The sequence below is a fragment of the Streptopelia decaocto genome, assembly GCF_964273445.1.
Source record: "Streptopelia decaocto genome assembly, chromosome: 2".
Classification (NCBI taxonomy): domain Eukaryota; kingdom Metazoa; phylum Chordata; class Aves; order Columbiformes; family Columbidae; genus Streptopelia; species Streptopelia decaocto.
The window spans coordinates 64,381,340-64,402,172 of NC_138655.1; the positions used below are offsets into that span (position 1 = coordinate 64,381,340).

The following is a 20,833-nucleotide window of genomic DNA, read 5'->3' on the forward strand; positions in this document are numbered from 1 at the left end:
TACATATTGGAAACAGCTGAAAGAAGTTGAGAGAAGAGGATTGAAAACAAGCAAAGACCAGATCTAGATCAATACCCAATATATTTTAGGTTTTATTTTTTTAGTCCATTAAAAACTTCATAACCACTTTACTCATTATGTAGTTGCAAAACATGTATGTTATATTAAACTTGTGTATTCCCCTGACTGTTTCAACACCTGTACAGAAAATGCTATCTTCTCTGTGTTAATATCATGTTGTATGTCAATGTCACTGTAAACTTGTCACAAAGTCTGTATTTTTTTTCCAGATAATTTATTGAAATGATATTGTGCCATCAAATGAATGCTATAAACCTTGTACAGGAAAATGGCCCAATAAATAATACTTTAGGAAAACATTTATTGAGAGGAGAAGTAATCTAACCGAGACAATACATCTTGAACAGATGAATGTAAAGATTTCTGTGGAAAAATTATTCCAGTAAGTTATTTGGAGGGCTAAGACAGTACATGGAGAAAAATGGAATTGCATTTCTTCTTTCTATACTTTTTAATGTCTTAATCTACACAGCTGGATATAGAAAAAAATCTGTACAGCTCAAAACAAGTGATATTTGTGTGAGGAAATCAGAGATGTTTAAAATCACAGGAATTACTTTAACAGTTATTAAAGTTTCAGTCATGCAAGGTGCAAAGTGCTCTCAAATTACCGTGTTCAAAAGAAGCTGATTGTTTTCAACACTTCTTGACAACCATCAGAACTGTATAATAATTAAATTCTAGCAATAAAGCTCTGTATACCTGTTTAAGGGAAGAGTTCTTTCTTGTGAGCCAAATGTATACTTGGTGACATGGCAGAGAGTTTGCAGGTATTACGCATTGTAACAGCCAGTCTTCATTCTTATTGATGCTCACAAGCACTGTAGAAATATATAATAAATTTGGTAGTAAGTGCCATATTATCTGGGGACAGTGACGCACCCTACATTTGTTGTTGATGACTTATGGCTAGGAAAGAAGAGATAATGTCAGTTTGAAGGTTTGCTTCACGATCACACCTTGTAAGTATCGCAGTGGTAACTGATAATGTTTTTAAAACCAGTGGCGTGACTGAGATAATCACCTCTAGCAGAATGAGGTAGGTGGAGAGGTCAGTTTCTGGACAGAGGATGTGTCCATTGCAGCAACACTGCAGGGGCACCAAGTTACAAGGGGTCATCTGGACAAGAGGAATTTCTTTGTTGTTTCGTTGTTGTCTTTATCTAGTCAAGTCATGACCTCCAGGCAGAAATCAGAGTGCTTACTTTAGATATTCTAGCTTCAGCATATATTCCGTCTTCTGAAGCTTTGAACGTAACGTTCAACTAGCTTAGTTTTTAGTTCTGGAAATAAAATGGAATGGTTTCTCCAGCTAGAGAAGAGCTACAATGGCAAACTACAATGTTGTGACTCTGTCATTCTCCTGGCAAATGATACATACAGCATCATGTGAAAAACACGTTGGGGAAGACTTTTAAGCCCTGAAATGCCCGTAGTGGACACTGGGAAATGTAAGAGAAACTTTCCAAGAGGACAGTGGGAAACCTAGTCTACTTCCTACTGAAGGCAATCTGCCAGGAAAGACCTACTGTAGGAAAAATTCAGCAAAAAGCCTCTTCTCAGATATCAACAGGTTTGGTTGTGGGGATGGGGAAGCATAAAGACAACTAGTCGAGTCCTTAATTCCTTATTATGTTTCACTTAACTTTGGCATTAGTGGAGTAATACAAGTCAGGTCTTCATAATCTGGCCCAGTGTTTTGAAAACTGCATTGCCTGAAATTAGATGTATTTTTAGCAGTCAAAGCAAAAATGCCATCACAAAGGTTGAAGGCTGGGAGAGATGAGCGTACACCTTCACCACTTCATAATTTGGCTGGAACATGTTTTGTGCCAGGTGAACTGGGCAGCAGGTAGCCAGGTTGCAGCCAGATTTGCAGTGGTGGCAGATTGCTGGAGGGAAAGCACTGGAAAGTGAAATCAGATCTACATGGAGGTGACAGGATACATGTAAACAATTTGGGGGCATTTTGTCAGTGTACTTTCATGTCAAGGTTTTAATTAAACCTGCCAGTTTTACTTTTCCTGAATGTGCTTTTGCTGTTTACCTTGATGAATTTCTATCCCTGTTTTAGTGTCTGTAGTTTATTAATGTTTTCTTGCAGAATCTTTGAGAAATATTTTTCACCTATTTTTCTCTAGTGGCCTTTCTAGAGATAATCCTCCTCACCTCTTTTTAAATGCTTTTTTTTTTTTAATTGCATCTTCTTAATCTGTAGATTTTCTTGTTATATAGGGGTTTTTTCCCCTTTTCCCATCCCCAAGCTCTTTTTCTTACATCTGTCCTCTGCCTCTCCAGAACTAGATCTCCATCTCTTTTCACTACTAACAGACTGACTTTGGTGGGAAAGCAATGGTCTTTTTTTTGGTTTTTGTTTTTTTTTTTTTTTTTTTTTGCAAGTAAGACATTGTTCTTGTCCCATGTTGAGTGAAAGAAGGACCAAGCAGACCTCTTTTCCATTCTCCTCCATGAGGGCCTTTTGCCCTATGTGGTCTGGGTGTGGTGAGCTCAGATAGCCCACTGATGCTTTCATTGCATGGGCCACAGGGAGGGGATGTACCTTTCATTCCCTCCCCTACACAGAGCCCTACCACAGCGTCAAGATGATGAGAATCACTGCAGCAGAGGGACGAAGCCTTAGGGCGGGAGGGGGGAATAAATAATGAATTGTTGTCAACCCTCCCTACTGCGTTAGGCTGCCAGATGATTGCTTATTCCTTGCTCCCACCCACACGCTTCATGCCACCACCAGCATTCTTGGTCCTTTGTGGCTGGTGTTGTGGGCTAGTCAGCTGATGCGTCAGCTCTGCTAACCAGTGCTTTTCCAGCTCCCCATGGCAGGGAGAGCTTTGGCGTTATTATGGGTTTTAGCCAGGATTACCTGTGTGGAAGAGGGGGGCTGCTTGGGCACATTAATTGGTTTATTTAGAAGTTTACCATTCTGCATATAAAGCACATGTTTCCAGGGGTGTGCAGTTGAGCTCGTCTTTTTCCCTTTGCATATTCTCTGATGCAGGGAGTTTTGAAACTACCCCTTGTATACCATCTGTTAGTATGGGAGTGTGGAGTTAATGGGAAACTCAAACTTTGAATAGGTCAGGAAATTCAAAGTTTTGTTCTCACAGCAATTAACTACATGTTGGTCTCAGATGGTATTTTAGCTCATCGGGTTAATGTACAAAATGAATCTTGCACCACAGCCGAGTTCCTGCACCACAGCTGAACTTGGCACAGGGACCAAGTGGGAGAAGAGACGATCAGAACTTCAAAATACCTTTGTGTTTCCTCAATGCCGGGCGGGCCTGGGCCTCTTTAGCACTTCCCAGGGGCCAGAACACCCTCCGGGACTGGCGCATCCAGTGTCTCTTAGCTCGTGTCAACTGGGGAACATCTGGGCAGTGGAAAATGCATCAGGCATAAGAATGTTCCAGCTGCCCTGTTCTCAGCCTGCTCCATCCTGCCTTGACTCCATTGACTCCGGGCTGTGTTGCCTTGGCCAAGGCACTATGGCTGGACACACCATCTCCTTTTCTTGTCCTGCATGTCGGGCAAAGTCTATGCCATGCTTGGACAGGTTGGATGGACCACCACATATGGAAGGCTCAGCCACAACAACTTGCTTTAAACTAATTTCTGCAGCTGCGGTATTTGCTGTACTCTTCAACCTGTCTTCTACTTGGATAGTGCCAGGTGTCCTTCAGCAGTCCTGACCAGACTAGAACTTTATTTATGTTGCAGTAACAGAACACTTTTTTCCTCCACTTCCAGACAAAAAGTGGCTGGAAAGCACTGGGTCATAGTAGAAAGGCAGCCGAGCACCAAGTGTGTACAGCATGTTGGGGCAGCAGAAAGAAGGTGATGGTAGAAGCGTTTTTTGTTGAGCATGCTTGCTATAATTTTTGTAACTGAGTTAGCCAGAGATCCTTAAAGCTTGATTGTAATTTCTGTAATTTCTCACAGCACTTAAACTTATTTATAATGACGGAATACCTCTTAGTATCTGTTTAAAGTCAATTTATTTATTAAATAACCACTTACATTACACTAATCTGTAATCATTTGGTTTTGGATTATTAGTTGGGAGTATAAAGTGAACTAGTTTACATTTTTCTGGATAATTTTTAAATTCAATAAACTTTACAAAAGGACTAAAATAATGTAAAGGCAGATTTGCAGCTAACACAAAGTCCTGTCTGCATGTTCTCTTGCATATATCAGTGATTACAGATATTTGACTGGCAGGTGCAAGTTTTTAGAGCTGTGGAGGGAACAAGGAAAACTTGCACTTGGAAATTGGCATAACAGATGTCATTGTTTATCTTGATTTCACTCTATTACATTTTCAACTGATTCTTTCTCTAGAGTTGCAGGTTCAATGGCACTTAGGCACATGCATTAGATGCCTTCTGTCATTGCCTTAGAAAACAGAGCACTTGACCACACTGTCTTTGAGTGGAAAGAGGTCATATTCCTGAAAAACAGATTGCAAATCTTTTATTTTCATATAATAAGGGCTATAAAAAGGACTCTCAGTAAGGCAAGGTTTTTAGGTACCAGCTCTGTGGCCAGGCTGCCGTGCAGAATGGCGCTGAGCAGCAAGTATTCTGGCAGCTGTTTAGCCTAAGATATCCATACGTAAACTCATTCCTACTGTTACCAATGACTTTTTCACCAACCCACTCCAGAAGAACAGCATAATTTGTTTGTAAAGGTAAAGTAGCACAACAGCATTCTCATGTAACTCTTTCCATAACTGGAAAGGAAAAATTGCCATGTGAATTAAATATTTGCATTAGTATCCAGCACTCTTTCACTTTAGATTAACTTCTCGTGGTTTAGCCAAAGATCATAAAGAGGGACAAAGTCACATCTCTTTGTTTAGACAGGAGTTGATTTTGTCTAGCTTTTATTTCCACGGGAAGTAGTAGTAGTGATACGTGAACAGGCGCAAATCAATAATGTAAGACTCAGCAACATCTTCAGAAGTTTCAGAGATCTTCGAAACTATGGCCTGTGTTCAGAAATGTCTGTGGCCTTGTCTAGACCAGCACTGTTGCCCTCAAAGTCACTCTGGAGGCTGCCAACACCCTCTGCTTACAGATCAGGGCCTCTGTCTTACCACCTCCAGCAGAACTTTGCCTGACCCAAGAAACAGTGGTGGTGCTCGGCATCTGAGGCTGGGCCTGCCTTGCTGCCCAGCCACGGAACGAGTCAGGTTCTGACAGTGCAGTCCACCAGCAGCAACCCCACAGTCCCCTATCCACTTTCCAGACTAATTCCCATCCATAAATATAGGCAAGACCTGGAGAGGACACGAGGTTGATTTTCAGGTGTCATCACAGGGGGGTTGGACTAGATGACCTTTGAAGGTCCCTTCCAACCCAAACTATTCCATGATTGTATGATTAGTTTCATATCAAAGTTAGATTGTGGGGTCATCTTTCGTGCAAACTGCAGTGCAGATGGGAGGCTACTTCTCCCTCTTCTTGAGCTGGATGAAGATACACATCAAGCTTGAATATCACTTTGTATGAAGCCAAAGGCACTACAGAACCTGTGGGTGCACCTCCAGAACCCCTGAAGCTGTCTGTAGCATGTGTAGGCACACCTGAACAAGCTTTCACCTGTCTAATGTGGCTAATAATAGCAACGAGCTTGTGGGACAGTGTTCAAACAAGTCATATCAGCCTACACGGTGAGTCCTCGATGGGCTTAACACTGTGACCTCATTGCTATTGTTACTTATTCAAACTGGATTATAAAGCTGGTTTGGACAAGCCTGTTTGTGCTGTCTTTAAATGAAATGTGTCTGTATACTAATCCTCATAAAATGTCAATCCATCCAACTACATTTTTTTTAAACTGTAGGCTCCAAAGTAATTTAACAGCTTTTAAAAACTTTATTTCAGGTAATTAGTGCAAATAATTTGTGATGGAACAACAATGGTTGCTTTCATAGCACTAGCTGCTTGTGAAAATAGGCCAAACAATTTCCCTTCATTGGGTAGAGTTGACTTACCGCAAGAGGAAAAATATTTTTAACTTTTTTCTTTAAATTCCCACCTGCCGCCTCCTAACCCAAAGGCCATTCCAGCTACTCCCTACAAGGCACATCTATACAACAGATTACTATGTTGGTCACTCTGTCAGCTAAAATGTAAAATAGGCTTTTCTGTCCTAGAAACAAGCTGTAACTAGTATTTTCATATGATTTTTTCAGAATAAATTTTGGATAGTAAACCTATTTCCTGATCTACCATTTCTATGTTGGTATTTCTAACACTGCAGCAGGGCAGTGTTTAATTCAGGGCAATCATGTCTGTTGTTTACTGATTCTAATGTTTGTCTGACTGTTTACCATGGCTTTTAAATATCTTAATTAGCATAATTCACAGTAGCACATGGTTGGCAGACACGGACCTTTAAGATAATAAAAAGGAACATGCAGAATAAATATTTGGAAAAGGTGCCAGTATAGTTTAAAAGCTATTTATCTTAAAGCTTTATTTAATTCTACTCAGGCAACATGACTCCATCCAGACAAAACTCCTAAGCTATACCTTTATTTCCTGCTCCTAATGAAATAAAATAATCCCGTGACATATTTGGGGGAAGCCCCTACTATACCATGCACGTTCCTTGTATCTGCATGGGTCGCAAGGATGGGCTGCCTCTTTAAAAGGTTTCTGTGAACCTGTGTTGTTGTATTATAGTAAAGCTCTGGTAGGCGAGGGGTTGCGTGACTGCAGCAGCCTCATTTGTGACCTCAGAAAAGTGGTTATGAAAGTGATCTCTTGATCAGAGGAATAGAGCTCTGCTGCCTGCCAGACCGGCAAGGCAGAAATGAGCCTCCTCCCTGCAAATCTGCCCCGGCAGGAGAAAAAATGTTCCTCTTTTAGATGCAGCATTCATAGACTAAGTTTTTCATAATTCCTCTGGAAAAACACGCGGCTTAAAACACAGCGGGGTCTAGAGTACATATTTTCTCCAGTTAACTTTCACATTTTTTAAGAACATGTGCAAAAGCATCTTTGCTTTTGCTCTTTGCAGTTTGCAGAGTTTGTTTTCTGCCTTAAAGCTATTCATATTTTCTTTGGCATAGTGCTAATAAGTTTTGTTTCAATGGTTATTGGGCTGACTCTGGCAGCGTATATGCAATGAAGATCATACTATGACTGATGAAACACCAAAATAAACTGAAGTTTATGTCACATAATGAGTGTAAAACAGATCTGATGAGTCGGTAGGTAAGAAATCACCAGTTTTCATCCGGAAGACCTTAATGGAATAAGAAACATCAGAAGTAATTTATGTATCATACTTCTCTTTATACATACTATTCAGCTAGTATTGATCACTTGGCAAAACCTGTAATTAACTGTAATTGCCTTGAATGTTGAGGCCACAATCCCATATGTTTCATGAGTGGGAGACAAGTTTTCTGTCCTTATCGCATAAAGAATACTTGTTATTTCTTTGGTAGCTTGCAATGAGTCAAGGTAGCAGGCACCTTCACAGGAGTCAGACTTGCCTGTTCAAGTCAATGACACATATGCAGAAGAGTTGGAACTGGAGAAAAGGTTATATTTTTATTAGCTAGAACTTTGTTTCTGAAATACAGAACATTATTTGGTTGTTCCTTGTCTTCATATGAGTCAAGTCTGATAAGAACTCTGTGGCTGCCTTTTACTTTTATCGCTATATCTAAGTAGTCTCTGTTTTTAAATATTGAAAAGCAAATCAAAGCAGGGCCACAATTTTAATTCTTAGAGCTTCCAAATATTACCTTTCCTGCCTGTTTTAAAGATAGTATTTTTCATTTTGGTTAGAAATTTTGAAGGTCCTAATTCTGGTCCTTGACCTAGGGACTGTGGAATTTTTTAAAAAATACAGTTTCTGTAGTGCTAAGGGAGAGAGAATATGTAAGCCCACAACTGGCCTGCTGAGAGTCTTTAGGATCTGCTTGGGATGCTTTTCTGAGTGTGGAACCTGGCTGTGAAAAAAGGCAAAGCAAAATGGTTGTGAGGAAGTGAAAAATTAAGGTTCTTGTAGTAATTGAACGCCACGTGCATTCATTTTCTAATTCTGTAGAAGGTTCCTGTTCTGTAAAGTGATTTATTTTTGGACAAACCATAAGGTCTTCCTTGCAGGCCCTCTGACTTACAAGGGATTCCAGTTGGGAGCAAGGTCTATCTGTTAGGATAGCTTTTCAGGACTAGTTTTTAAATGCATCATTAAAAAATTGATGTGTATGAAAACACATTAAACATATCGAGGGACAGTAATATTATCAATTTAGGGTTCAGGTACTTCAGTTTTTTACTTCTGTTGTTAGCATGTGCTTCATTCTGAGCTTTTAGATAAGATTTTAATCTTTCTGGTTTTCTTCAGCATTCTAAAATGTTCTGGCATGTAGTTCAGTGTTTTAAAATTATCCTGAAAATTGATTCTGAATTTTATTTTTAAACTTTTAGATACTGTTCCTGGTGTTTCATTTGCCTTCTCAGCACCTTCTTTTGCTTCCTGAAGTAGAAAAGCCAAAGCTCAAAGACCTTCTCTCAGGCATATTGTTCCCACAGCTCATTAGGTCCATTTGACCTCTCAAGGCAGCTCTTCATACAGTCAGTCTCATCACGGCAGTCCCCACAAATGGCAGAAAAGACCAAAAGCAAAGCAGCTCTGCCTCGGAAAGAGAATGCCGTGTTCTGTGGGGTGTGGGTATTTATCGGTGACTGTGCAGCTGTGGGCTGTGGCATCCAGCTGACTCAAAGGTGGAGATTCTCGCATTTACCCCATCAAGCGTGTTTGCTTATTTAAAGTACACTGGAAAGCAAATGTGGCTGTGTCTTTGCCTTTAATATCAGATACAGTATGGGTGCTATATAAAGCAGATATGAAGGAATTGCTCTTCTGATATTGCTAACTCTGAAAGTGATGAAGGCAGATTTGGTTTTCTGGGTAACATATGCACATCTTGTGCACTAAGGTCTCAGCGTGAATATTTTAGATGCAATGTTTATTTCATCTTAAAGGTTTCCTTTATCCTCTCCAGATCGTGTGCTGTGGCTATTTTTAAACAGTCTCTTGGGTGATATACTGGCCTACTGACACATGCTCTTTCAACTCTTTTCTAAGAGATACTGACTTAAATTCCCTCTTGGATCTAGCAAGTATGAATTTAGCCTGTGCCTTTCCATGCAGAGTGGTGCAAATGAAATTATAAAGCTGCAAGAATGTTATAAAAGCAGTAGAAGTTGAGGAGTGGAAGCTCAGGAGACAGACTGTTTGAAACACAGGACTGGAAAAGAGGTTATCAAATCCAAAAAAGCAAGCAAAGATCATAAATTTCATGTAAGTCAGTCATTGTCAGGTTGATTTAATCAGGAAGGGGGAGAGATGCTTTCTCGTACACTTTCCTAATTGCATTTGTTTTCACGCTTGGTCTTTCATTTGATTTCATTCTTCAGGGACCGATTTACTAGATGTTCTAAACTGTACGTGTAAATTGGAGAGGGTACAATTGTGCACGTCTTCTGCAGCCAATAATTACTAAAAATTTTCTGATATTTTCAAGATAAATCTGTTATCAGGAACTTGTTGCATTTCTTTTGTAAGATGCAATTGTTACAGTCTCCTTTTTCAAAGTGGGGATGATTGCACTAGACAGTAGTTTCTTACTTGTGAACACAAATAGCTTTTCTCTTGGCTGTCTTTTCAGTAAAAATGGATTTTGGTCTCATTACTTATGTTTCTGAAAAATATTTCAGACTCAGTTTTGTTTCAATAGGCTGTTTATCATAAATTATTTTTTTTTGTTTGGATGCAATGATTAGTCACAAGCTGGTCTTTCATCATATGCTTAAATTTAGTCACACACAGGCTTTCTCATAAGGTTCCGATTTTTCTTATTGTCACTTCTGTGGTATACTTTGTTTCACGTCACAGATGCTGCTTTTGTTCATCTGTTGTTTATTTTCTGTCTGCAACAAATTTTGTGGACAAGGTCATGGCATTTCAGTGAGAATATAACAACATAAGAAATACACTACCATGTCACACCAGTGGTCCATCTAGTCCGATATTCTCATGTCCAAAATTGCTTTCTTTCAGCTGCTTTAAAGCATTCTTGTGGTGGTGTCATTGAGCACTTCACTATCTTCATATTGTGGAGCTGGGCAAACAGCAGTTCTGCATTCAGTTTATCCATTACCTTTACAGTTTTATAAACCTCTGTGATATATCCTCTCATCCTTCTCTCCTCAGTGAACAGTCGCAGCCATTTTAGCCTCTCCTCGAAAGGCAGCTGCCTCTGCTGTGGACCCCAATGTCCATTGTTGTATTATTTTCATTTTGAGAATCAAACCAGTGAACAAATGGCCTCGGGACAATGAAATAATAAGAGCCATATCAAAAGAGGACTACATTCTTGGACTACAGAGTGACTGAGTGCTGGGAATTCTGAGGGTATGGAGAACGTAAATTTTATTTTTCCCTGTACAGATTTTTAAAAATATCTGGACAAGGGAAAAGATGAATGGCTATTTAAGCAAGAAGCCATCGTGAATGACACAGTTGTTTTGATAGACCATCTGCTCCATAGATCCTAGAATCAGTATGTCCTGATGTGCTGTTCCTCTGAATGTGTACAGATATCATGATCAGTGGGATATGCTGAGATCCCACCCAAGCAATATGGATGTTGCAGGTCAGAACGTGCTGCAGTACTCTTCAGGCTAATGTAGATTTGTTTGGTGAAGTCTGAATCCCTCTACATTGGCTTAACATGCAGTGTTTCAGAGCGTAAGGCAGAGGAAAATGCAAACTACAATAAAGGAAACATAAAACTACATTGATCGTACATTCTGAGGTCCTTAATGCTGGTAACTGACCAATGTTAAGTAAGTTTTCTAAATATAGAGTAGTTCTCTTAAATTTATTTTTTCTACACTTGACTTCTGCTGTTGGTCTCAATTCTGATTTATGGATGTGTACTTTACAAGCTCACAATGTAAGGGGCAAGGAATTTGTTGGAATCATCTTATTTTTTTATGAGGGGTGTGGGTATTGATTTGAAAGTGGACTAAGTGGTTTGTAGATTTCTTACTCATGGTTGTCAATAACTCAGGCTTGCAATCCATTTTGTAGTTTGACAGAATAACCTGTTTGTATTTACGTTTTAGGGATTTATTCAAAAGGGTGTGCAAGCAAATACACGCTCAGGCAATCTAATGTAGTACAGCTTAATTAAACTAAGAATGGAATAATACAGGGATAAATTTAAGGCTGCAAGACTGAATCTATAAATCAATAGGTTCCCATCATCAAATCATCATATTTAAAGTAGTAGGTAATCAAATGGAAGGCAATTACTTGGAATAAGTCTTATATCTAGGGATAATTTAGGAGGACTGCCTGTCTGTGACAGTCTTATAGCCAATATAGTGTACCAGACCAACAGATAACTCAAATATTTACTCACAGTGATGCAAACAGATCTCTAAAATATTTTATTTGCCAGTGCGCAATGTGGGGTTGTCTTGTTGTGGAGATCATCTGTTGAGTCATATGAAGAAAGAAAGGTTGCAAGACCAAGCTGCAGAGAGGAAATGTGTTTTCTAGGCAAGGTATTTTGCGTCTGTTGCTTGTATAGTTAGCACACTATTCAGTTTCACATGGAGGCAGCTTTTCTTTGGATCTGTGATCCCTCAGAAGTTATGGGATAGTAAGGGAGATGTTGCAGTCCCAGACTACATAAAAACATGACATACAAGTCCCAGACTACATGAAAACATGACATACGAGTAGTTTCTTGTGAGCCAGTTGTGTGAGATACAGATAGCATAAACCATGAAAAACCATTATAAGAATAACTAATAACTTATTTAACATGTTCCTCATTCTTCACACTTTTCATGACAGCCACTTAGCTAGTCTCAGCATTTCTTAAATTATTCTAAACATTTTACAGACCAGGAATTGTGGAAACAGGACGTGTCCATCCAGAACTCATCCTAATGCACATTCACCTGAATACATAAGCAGCTCTTACCTGTAAAAATTAATCCTGTTTGTAATTAAACAATGTAAGTTTTCCTGGGGGGAATGTGAAATGTCCATTAGTGGAGATGCTCAACAAGAAAACCCTGAGCAACCTGCCTAACTGAAGTTAGTTTTCACCAAGGTGGGGTAGACCAGATGGCCTTCCAAGGTCCCTTGCAACCTACAACTTCCTAAGTTTCTGTGGTTCCCTATCCCGACTCAGTAAATAGGCCTGGGTTCCCCACAGGTAAAATACTTTCCTAAAGCTTCACAGAACTCCTTGCACCATAGCACAACTGAAAATGAGCAGGTAATTGTTTTCAGCCTCTTATCTTGCCTCATCTAAACTGTATCCCCTGAAGGCACACAGACCTCTTTTCTCACATGTAAGAAAAAAACACCCTGATTTTGTCACCACCCCAAGAACTCCTTGGTTTTTATTTCTTCTCTTCACCCTCACCCTGACTCTGATGCTGCCTTTTTGCTGGACTCGCTGGCACTGCCTGCCCTGGAATCACAGCAGCTCCATCCCAAAGACTTGGTCTGTCCATCATGACCTTCTACCCTGAATTGATTCCCTTCTTGACACAACCTTGCTTTACAGATAGGTCAGGAAGGAGAAGATGGGACTGATGGAGTTTAGAGGGCAGTGTGAGAAAGAGGGGAGATTTATTCTGAGAACCGGAGGATGGCATATCAGGACTTGCCCAAGGCAAGAAGTTCACCCTTCTCCCTTTCTGGCCTGCTGGAAAACCTCTCTGAGATCTCATCCTTAATACCTTGTCTGATCACCGCTAAATCTTCTAATGAGCCAGATCTCTCCAGGCTGATGTAGAAAAATTATAGGAATGTGAGCTTTTCCTCTCTTCCCTGTTTTTCTGTAGAAACAATTTCCATGTGTGCTCTTACACAGACAGCAGTGTCAGCCAGATTGCTGTTTTAGAAAGTTTATCACACCTGCAGTAATTTCTAAAAACACAAAACTGTCCGGTGGAATACAGCAAAACCAACAGTTTTGATGATCACTCTGGCAGCATTTTTTACTGTTTGCTAAAGGATTTGACTTCGGGGAAACGCTCCTCACCTCTCACACTGCCGGTTTTCTCCCCTCTCCCTGCTGCACAAGAGTCATGTTCTGATCCTTTCCTTTAAGCCCCTTTGCTTTTTTTAGGCAACTTCCAGATATCTGATACAGTATATAATGAGGAATTAGGTTCCATTACACGAAGGCTTAACCTTCTCGAAAAGCATTCAGCGCTTGCCAGGAGTCATCAATATTTAACAGCTGTTGTTATTATGAAATACTTCATAGGGTAATGCGGCTCGTCTGCTCGCACGCAAGGGTTTGAACGGGCGCCAGGCCCCTGTCAGAGCCGCCGGGAGATTGACGGGCGGCGAGGCTTGCGTGACAGCGGGGCTGGGGTTAGTCAGCAGCCTGCCTCCTCTGCAGCAGGGACTTCTCCTCCCCCTCGCCTCCCCTTCAAAAGGGCTCCTCAGGACGGGGAAGCGGGGGGCAGGGGCTGGGGTCTCAGTGGGGGAGAGGTGGCCCCACCAGCTTCACGCAAGGGCTGCGGGGAGAGGAGGGCTGCTGGGTGGTGGCATCCCTTTGGTGCCGCTCTTGCATTTGGGGGAAAAATGGATGAGGCTCTTTGGGGAAGGGAAGGAGTGGTTCTGAAAGAAAGAGGGGTTGGGATCTGGAAAGCAAACAGTTCGGTTTGTACCTTAAATAAATGTCATGCTGTACTCAAGAAACTTCAAAGGGCAGTCAGATTTCAAAGCATCTCTTAAGAAGAAGCAGACTGAGAAAACCGCTAAGTTGGGAAGAAAAACTTTGCATTATTGTTAGCATAATTTCATCTGGTGTTCCAGTAGCCTCCACAACAAGAGTGAGCACCATACATCTTTTATTCAGAGGATGCATTTTGGTGCTAAGTTCTTTCGCAAAGCGTTTGTGCAACCTGTATGTTGTAGCATTTCGAAGTGCAAACATTTATTTTATATTGTTCGCAATGTATAATAACTGTCCTTTGCGTTGAATATTTTTTAATTTCAGTGTGCATCTAATGAGTGCTGTCCTTATCGTCACTCAGTGTTGTCTGTAACACAGCAAGAGGAAACAGACCATTTCAGTTCATGGCTGTAGGTTCGTTAAGCAGAATTGCTCCTACGGAGTGTTTCCTAGTTGTTTTGTTTTGTTTTCTTAGCATTCAGGGTAACACGCATAGCTGATTCTTCCTGCAGTTCAAAGATCCAGGAAGAAAGACCTGGTTTTCACTTCCTTTCAACTAACAGTCACCAAAACTGATAGTTGTATTCATAAAGCATTGTCTTTGAACCTGCAAGCTAGATTGGGATATTTTCATCTGACCATTTTAAGAAACAATTTATCCCCTGGGCATCTCTAGAGAGAAATGGTCTCACTGGGACTGCTTGTAGAAAGGCTTGAAACTGATATGCCTGCATCATACCAAGTCTGAAGAAGACAGTACTGTCCCCTTCTTACACCCCAAATGAAGCCAGGCAAGCAACAGCATCGCTTCACCACTCATTTTCCTCCTGTGCTATTGCTTGTTGCAGGTAACCTGAGGAGTAGGAGGACCCTGGGATGGCTTGGGGTACAGTTTGACCATGCATTAGCTTATTACAGAGCTTAGCTCAGCAGGTAATTTTTCTGATTGTTTTCTGAAGAACGATGGTTGTGCCTGTGTAGGAAGAGGTAGAGAAACACTTGGGGGAATGTAATCCTATGGGTTTAAATAGCATAGTTTTATGAGAGTCCTGAAATTTCCATCCCTCTGAACTAAAGAGTGTTCTGCAATGAATAAATGTTCTGTTATTTCTGGGGGAAAGGGAATGGCTGGTTTCATGATACTTCTATAGACTTTAAAGTGTCAGGCAGCTTTTCTCTTCTTTATAATGTTCCAGATTTGATTTTCAAGCCAAGGGGTTTGCAAATTCAGATAGCAATGTTTGTATCAGAACTGGAGGCTCAGAAGAGATCTCAGCTTTTTACAGTGTTCTGGGGAGAGACAGTGCAGCTGTGAAGGGCTCAGCAGCATTGCCTGAGACAGTCCTATACTCTGTTCAGCCAAATTCATCATCCCTTTTGTGGACTTTTTTCCTCACATTAATTTGCTGTTAAATCTAACTCTACATTATTTTTTTCCATTTCCCCTCCTTTCACTTCTTTTAGATCAGAAATTGGAACAATGTCCTCAGATCTTTGACCTTTCCTTCAGGAAATCGTATTGGCCATTTTTCTTAATATTTTGCCCTCTTTTTCTTCCTCCTCCTTGCCCTCTTCCCCCCATCCTGTGTATTTCAACAGCGTTGTCCTTCTGTAGGACCAAGCATTTCCAAATTTGTGGACTTTTAATCTTGCCTGGGATTGCACCATGCTCACTAGATGGCATGACCTTGCAAAACTGTCAGCCCTAGTACTTGTATATGTTGTATTTATCACCCTATGGTATCAATACACTCATTCATCTTCTTTGGCAGAACAGCTCCATCTTCTGTTTTATTTTGTGTTCTGGAAGTGCAGGCTGGATAAGTTGCACTCAGAAAAAGGTCTCTGCTGTTCCTGCTTCCCATCTCTTTGCCAGTTTGCAACCTAGTAGGTGAGCACCCCACACTGAATTGCTGACAGTTGCCTCTCCCATAGAAAGCAGTCCAAGGCTCCATAAAGCTAAAATTTTCCTTTTCTTTTTTTTCCCCCACAGCCAGCAGCATTCATCAGGCTGCCTGCAATATCAGTTTCTTGATATATGGGAACTCCAGCAGGCAGAGGTTTTCCCCTCAGGTCACTGAGTCATCCTTTGCTGTTTGTTATTTTTTAACTTTCCAGTTTGCTTCTCCCTGCCTACTAGAGACAGTACTCCTGCATTCTCCAGCCTTTCGTTTGTTTTCATTGTTGTAGGCGTCACCTTTGCTCCAGAGGGCCACCATTTTGTGTACTGTCTAAGCCTGATCACAGCTGTCTTGGCATCAGGGCCCTTGCTATTGAGCCATGAGTCATAACCAAAACTTACTTTCCCTCAGTTCTCCCACTTGATTCTTGGTGGTGACAGGAGTATCGTTAGGCTGCTCTGTTTCCTTTTCCCTATTTTTCTGCCCAGTCAGGTAATATCTTGCAATTTCCACTCCTCACCCCCTCATGTCTTGCTTTTCCTCCTCCTCATCCATTTTGGGGATCTGCATGGTCTTCTGCCTTTCTTGCTCTGCTTTTTCCAGATGACAGGCTGTCACCAGCAGCAGTATCTCCTCCTAGCTTGTCACTGCAGTATCAGCCAAGCCCTGGGTGGATTAATAGGTTATTTCCAGCACAGGGAGGCAGAACAAGACTGAACATTGAGCAGTGGCTCTGCTGCCTCAGGTGCGAGGAACAAACATCCTTGTCTCTGAGGATCTCCCGCTTCTTGACACAAAGGGTGTCGTTCGTCTTTGACGGTGCACTGGGTTTCCTTGCAGCCCAGGCCAGTGAGTAGGGTATGTTATGAAACGGATGTGTGTGGCCTAACATACGGGTAACTCTATCTGGCAAAATAACATTAAAATACTTTCCATTTGGAGAGGGAATTTATAGTAGCCAGACGAGCGGCGGAACAAACATCCCTTGTGCTTCTGCTGCTGTGTTTGTGTGAGCCTGAAGGCTAACAAACAGGCAGGGAGCTCTGGCCCACTCAGGCGGGTAAAGTAATACTTTCCACTAACGATGAAGTTAGAACTGGTGGAATTTTCACAGCACCAAGAGAACGCATTAAAAAAAAAAAATAAACCTTCATTTCCTTTCACCCCTCCCTGTTTGTCCTTTAACCTGCACAAAAACTGCAAACCACTGTGTCAGTAATTACAAAAACATCTTTTCTGAGGGGGGAAACTCTGGAAGAGGCTATTGGAATAGGGACTAGGCTTTTAAAAATTATTGTCATGAGTGTCCATATGTCTGTTCTTATGGAGAGCTGTAGCAGCAGCCTTGGTCAGTCGGGGGGAAAAAAGCACAACCTTTTCCAGTTAATTCGAAAAGTATACCAAAATGAAAATGCAGATTGAAAAATCTGTATATCCTGTTCATCGCAGCCTAGCTTTCAAGTCTGAAATCACAAAATTGTTTTGGCTGGAAAACATGAGTAGGGATCTGTTTTAGGCAGCTTGGGATTTTCCCGATGTGTTTTCCCATGCCCAGGGGAGGGATTTATTACATCTAATTATACATTTGAGATGATTGCTCTGGGGTAATGACCGACATTATCACTGGCGGCAAATATTTACAATGTAAGCTAAAAACCATCACGAATATTCAGTCAGTATGGTTTTGCGTTGCCATCATCTGTTGTAAGACACTAATATATCTTGCAACAGTCCCTTGCTAGGCTGTTGGAATGAGAAGGGGCTCTTGTGCAGCTCTTTGGAAAGGAAGTGACTCCATTTTGATCGTATCCTCAGCCATTTGCAACAAATGTTATTCAAGCCATTAACTTTTTCTTAATTTGATATCTTACTAAAAACTTAAATCCCACTGTCATGACTTTTAGCAACAAGCTCAGCAGCATTAGAGGCTTTCTGGCTGTCTCCCCTTCTTATTCTGATTTGGTATAAACTATTCCTGACTGTTTAAACCTCCTTTTTTTTTTTTTTTTTTTTTTTGTATTATTAACCATCTCTGGCTGTGGCTGCTCCAGCTCTCCTTTAGCTGGAAGGGACAATGTGTATCAAATGTCCCAGCTAATCTCACTGGTATGCTCTGCTCTCTCATTCTCTCCATGAGAAGGCAAGCAAACAGAAAACTGAATCTCTGTTTCATACCAGGATATTCATATGACCCATCTCTGGGATGGGGCAGTAAGGGTAAAGCTGACTCCTTAACTGTTACTGACCAAATGGCATAGAGAGGTTTCTGTAGTACCCCCTAGGTGATGCAGAAGCCCAATGAATCAAGTGATGTCAGCCTTCTCAGAAATCTTTCTATTATCCCCAGAAATAGGTCTATTTTTCAGGGATTTTTCTGTGGGATATATAAATACTTCAGTCTGACTATTCAAAGATATTTCAGATCAAACAATGACAATCTATGTGCAGGAAGAACACCAATTCTGACTCATACAAAGGTTTTTATTATTATTAGGAAAAATATATGCAATTTTAATCTATAGTGAGAGATTTTCAGGAATTTCACGAGTAAAAACAAACTTTAAACCTCTCTTTAAAAACGAAACAGTTTAAGAACATTCCCTTTAATCTTACAATCAGGCTCAGACTCATAGAAGTGAATAGGGTAAAGTGAGATGAAAATAATCTGATGCCAAGAAGGTCAGCACTGAAAATAAGAAACTTATTTCAGATGCTTGTCCTCTGAGCAACATAAGCATTTCTTTACATTGTCATAATACATATTTTTATAAACAAAACAATACATATTTTTATAAACAAAACAACTTGCTAACTTTCTTTTATTTCTTTCCTGTGGGTTTTGGTTTTTGCTTTATGTAGAGTACACTAATGGAAAAAATATGTTCAATAAAAACTGTGATAGATATTTCATATAAAAAACATCTGGACGGCCAAATATGTATCTATCTCCCTCACAGCAAAAGAAAGTTGTCAGTAACTGAGATCCAGACCACAAAGACAGTAACTACCAATTAAATCAATGAATGTTAAGTGCCTAAATACGAATTTTAGTCTAGCGGCCCTTATCATTACCATTTCTAAATTGATAATAACTCTTTCCAACAGCCATTCAAGAAAAGCACTTTAAGAAGCAAGTTGGCCAAATAATAAAAGAAGACAATGCATCTAACAACACTGCTGTACAAGAAGGTGGACTTCTACTAGAAGTGAGTGAAAAAACGCTATCTTTTTCTGGCTCATATTTCTTTAGTTTGATCATATATTCAGGTTAATGGCTTGTGGCAACTTTTAAGAAATGGTCAGTCTTGGTGTGAATGGTTCAAGAGTCACACTTGTGAGAGCTTCTTGCAAGAGCAAAACCGATAGTTGTGATAGCCCCGCTCAGCCTCTGCTTGGGTATTTGTACCATACCTTGCACCCCCACATCCTTGAAATTACCTGTGAACTCCAGTGGGTCAGTTCACAGTTCCTTTTCACCTGGAGTGATAGCAGAGGTTTATTTTACTTGGCCCATATTCTGAGGGTGCCAACAGGACCTTGTCTGGTTTCTGATCTGAGTTAGGATTATTCTGGGATATTTTGATTTATCCTGCTTCCTCAGATCTGTGCTCTGAGGGAAGCTGTGTGTGCAGAAGTTTTTCCTTCTATGTATTTTTATCCCCTTTAGGATGACTTTATATTGGCAGAGCAGCATAAAGGGGCCATACTGTTACTAAGAATTGGATCCATTAATCTGGATGAAGAATTAATACTGTTGTGAACTACTGAACCAGCTAGAGCACAACAGTCCATCCCAGATACATCTGCATTTCAAGCACATGATGTAATAATGCCTTTTGTACACTGAGGTCCTTGGAAATTCCTGTGTGATGAAGACTACATATGCATAGTTGTTTTGGATAGGATAATATTAATGGTATAAAAATTGTGTTTTAATGACAGCTCTGAGATACAAGTAAATGTAAATGAAATAGTAGTCTCCAGCAAAGAAATGCTGTATACTATTATATAAAAAAAAAAAAAAGTCTTTTTATCATGGAATCTAAATCATAACTCATTCAAGTCTATGGAATGGAAACTGCCACCCTGCTTTCCTTCCTCTTAATACTTTAGAAGATTTTAATTCTGTATTTCAAAGCGAATAACACAGAGGCATCTGATTAGTGTCCTGGTTTCATCTGGGACAGAGTTAATTTTCTTCCTAGTAGCTGGTATAGTGCTGTGTTTTGGATTCAGCCTGCAAAGAATGTTGATAACGGACTGATGTTTTGGTTCTTGCCAAACAATATTCGTACCAAGTCAAGGACTTTTCAGCAAGAAGGCTGCAGGTGCACAAGAAGCTGGGAGGGGCTACAGCCAGGACAGCTGATCCAGGCTGGCCAAACGGGTACTGAGTACCATGTCACGTCATGCTCAGTATATAAACTGGAGTTGGCTTGAGGGCAAATACTGCTGCTCAGGAACTGACAGGCTATTGGTGCGTGGGTGGTGAGCAATTGCATTGTGCATCACTTGCATCGCTTGTTTTGCATATTCTATTATTATTATTGTTGTTATAATTATTATTTTCCTTTCCTTTTTTTTTCCTATTAAAATATTCTTATCTCAACCCAAGACTTTTTTTACCTTTCCCTTCTTTTCAGTCTTTTCCCCATCCCACTGGGAGGGGTGAGCAAGCAGCTGCGTGGTTCTTGTTGGTGGCTGGGGTTCAACCACGACATTAGTTATTGCTAGTGCCAAAATGAGATGTTTGGCTGTCAGGTATTATTTGCAATCATTTCCATTCTCAGTGAATAAGGAGTACAGGGTGTACAATATATTATAAATATGGTGATGATCTAATTTTTAATGAGGGTTTCCTAACTTCAGTCTTTGTTTTGTTTGGTGTATATTACTTGTCCACAAGTTATAATCATTAAGGATCTTCAAAGAGTAGCCCTACTGCTACGAGCACATGGAGAGAACCATTTTGAATATATGAGAGAGATTTTATCCTGGATCATATTTAATGTGGATCACTAACTAGATGATTAATTGCATGTTAATATGAACGTATTCACCAGGCTTAATTTATGGGCATGCC

General features: G+C 40.4%; 1 protein-coding gene across 1 annotated transcript in view; it reads left to right on the plus strand.

Moving 5' to 3' along the window:
* The window catches only part of AHRR (aryl hydrocarbon receptor repressor), a gene marked incomplete at both ends in the record, with an annotated part of 67,899 nt that overhangs the window by 21,049 nt on the left and 26,017 nt on the right, over positions 1-20,833 (plus strand). The window contains one exon of the mRNA XM_082045805.1: positions 18,856-18,956. Within this exon, the coding sequence (XP_081901931.1) occupies positions 18,856-18,956 (101 nt within the window). The remainder of the gene's footprint in view (positions 1-18,855; positions 18,957-20,833) is intronic.